At 58.5% G+C, this 2836-nt stretch overlaps 1 protein-coding gene across 1 annotated transcript; it reads left to right on the plus strand.

The window, feature by feature from the left end:
- The first annotated feature begins 1241 nt into the window (after positions 1-1241).
- TMEM30B (transmembrane protein 30B) lies at positions 1242-2506 on the plus strand. The gene has a single exon (XM_004597631.2). It carries the CDS (start codon positions 1403-1405, stop codon positions 2465-2467), a length of 1065 nt encoding a protein of 354 aa, XP_004597688.2. The 5' UTR covers positions 1242-1402; the 3' UTR covers positions 2468-2506.
- Positions 2507-2836: the final 330 nt, after the last annotated feature.

Below are 2836 nucleotides of genomic sequence, written 5' to 3' on the forward strand. Positions count from 1 at the left end.
GGGAATAAATCAAATCAAAGTCTTTAAAAAGTTGGTGGAAAAATGCATATTATGAAAAAGCTATGCCTACGCTTCCTAGTTTCTTTAGACCAAAATAAACGTATCCTTTAATTCTGTTTATTCATGAGCTTCATAAGATAACTCAAAGCCAGATTCAAAGCCGGAATCTCCTGCAACAGGCAGATGGATATAGTTGCTTATAAAGTCCTGTGCTTCCCTATTCCAAACATCCCAGGAACAGCGGCAGCTTCCACATCCCCAGATCAGTCCTCTCTCCTGGGAGGCAAAGATCCTGAAGAATAAAAACAAAAATCAAACAAAAGAGAAACCCCAGGCAGGTCAGCCCACTTTCTCCCTGCCTGCGCCTCTGGCAGTTAATCAGATGTTTAAACGCCATGGCCCTCCCCAATCTATTTATTATTATTATCAAGGATCATTTCACTATCTATTTGAAAAGCAGGTTTGTAGAGAGGAGAGACAGAAAGCTCTTCCATCTGCTGGTTCATCCCCTAAATGGATGCAATGGCTGGAGCTCAGCCTATCCCCAAGCTAGAAGCTTCTTTTGGGCCTTCCACACACATGCAGGGTTCCTTTGTTGCTTTTCCAGACCACAAGCAGGGAGCTGGATGGGAAGTGGCATTACCAAGCCTAGCCTACATGGAGGATGCCGGCGCCTGCAGGTGGACGATTAGCCGGCCGAGCCACGACACCAGCCCCATTTTCACAACAATACTGAGGTGTCTGGCTAGAAAACCATTTCCCATGACTAAAAAACAAAATGAACACACCTAGAACTCGAAGGCAGCGGTTGAACCCCCGAGGGATGCATACTGTCAGTGTAAGTCCGTGCATTCCAATTACAATGTGACAGCTGCCCCGAGGACAAGAGGCTCTGGACCTCCCTCCCTCCATCCCAAGCAGAAGAGGATCAAGCACTTCAACTCCCGCAAACTCTAGGAGCCTCTAGCTCCCGCCGGCGGGGCCAGCTCTCCGCGTGCTTCCCCGCAGCGGGCTGCTGGCACCTGTGCAGGCCCGCGAGGTCACTGGGACGGCTGAAGGGGTCGGAGACTACCTGAACCAGGTGTGAGTCCCTCGCAGGCAGCCTGCGGCCGCCACTCCCAAAGACGGGGAGGAGCTGTCGTCAGGACTGAACCTGCTCCTGGAGGAAACTCGAGCCCAAGCTCTGCAGGTGCGGGCTGGACTCGCTCCCGGCTCACCTCGGAAGGGGCGGAGCCGGCGCCGATCACCTGGGCGGAGGCGGAACTGAGGGGGATCCGGTTGTGGGACGCGGATACCTGTGGCACAGGGAGCCGTGCACCTGTACGGGAGGCGGGGCCCAAGCCCACCCGAGTGTGTCAGGAAAGCGGCGGAGCCCTCCGCCCCCCAACCCTGGGCGTGCGCCATGACCTGGAGCGCCACCGCCCGCGGAGCCCACCAGCCCGACAACACTGCGTTCACGCAGCAGCGCCTCCCCGCCTGGCAGCCGCTGCTGTCGGCCAGCATCACGCTGCCACTCTTCTTCTGCGCGGGTCTGGCCTTCATTGGCCTGGGCCTGGGTCTCTACTACTCCTCCAACGGCATCAAGGAGCTCGAGTACGACTACACGGGCGACAGTGGCACGGGCAACTGCTCCGTCTGCGCCGCCGAGGGCCAGGACAAAGCGCCGCCGCCGCCCTGCTCGTGCGCCTGGTACTTCTCGCTGCCCGAGCTCTTCCCGGGGCCCGTGTACCTGTACTACGAGCTGTCCAACTTCTACCAGAACAACCGCCGCTACGGCGTGTCCCGCGACGACGCGCAGCTGAGCGGGCTGGCGAGCGCTCTGCGCCAACCTGTCAACGAGTGCGCCCCGTACCAGTTCAGTGCCACCGGCCTGCCCATCGCGCCCTGCGGCGCCATCGCCAACAGCCTCTTCAACGACACCTTCTCGCTGTGGCACCAGCGCCAAGCGGACGGGCCCTATGTTGAGGTGCCGCTCGACCGCGCCGCCATCGCCTGGTGGACCGACTACCACGTCAAGTTCCGCAACCCGCCGCTGGTCAACGGCAGCCTGGCGCTGGCCTTCAGCGGCACGGCGCCGCCGCCCAACTGGCACCGGCCGGTCTACGAGCTCAGCCCGGACCTCAACAACACGGGCTTCGTGAACCAGGACTTCGTGGTGTGGATGCGCACGGCCGCGCTGCCCACCTTCCGCAAGCTCTACGCGCGCGTCCGCCAGGGCGACTACTCCGCGGGGCTGCCGCGTGGCGCCTACCGCGTCAACATCTCCTACAACTACCCAGTGCGCGCCTTCGGCGGCCACAAGCTTCTGGTCTTCAGCAACATCTCGTGGATGGGCGGCAAGAACCCCTTCCTGGGCATCGCCTACCTGGTGGTTGGTGCCCTCTGCATCCTCGTGGGCTTCGTCATGTTGGTGGTTTACATTCGTTACCAGGACCAGACGGACGACGACGACGACGAGGAGGAGTGACTGCCGCCTGGGGGGGGGGTCCCTCTTCCTGCTGCTCCCCTTACCCCCTGCCACCTGCCTCCCTTTGCCTCGCGTCATGGAGTCATGGACGAAGAAGGCGTTGGAAGGGATTGCCCCCTTGTGCCTAACTGCTTGTGCTGGGTGCACCTGCAGAGCAGAAAACCACTCTGGCGACTTCTCCCTTCCTCCTTACCCGCTCCAGAGACTCAGAAGGGTGGGCTGGAAAAGAATATTCCAGGGTGTTTGAAAAAGGTAAGTTTATTTTGGTGCAAAAAAAAAAAAAAAAAAAATCCATGCCTAGCAGGATCTTCAAAGCACTGCTACAAACAACATCGATTTTAAACCGTGTTTTGCACTAAGGTAAATTTA

Source organism: Ochotona princeps, chromosome 26 (genome assembly GCF_030435755.1).
Source record: "Ochotona princeps isolate mOchPri1 chromosome 26, mOchPri1.hap1, whole genome shotgun sequence".
In the NCBI taxonomy this organism is placed as follows: Eukaryota; Metazoa; Chordata; class Mammalia; order Lagomorpha; family Ochotonidae; genus Ochotona; species Ochotona princeps.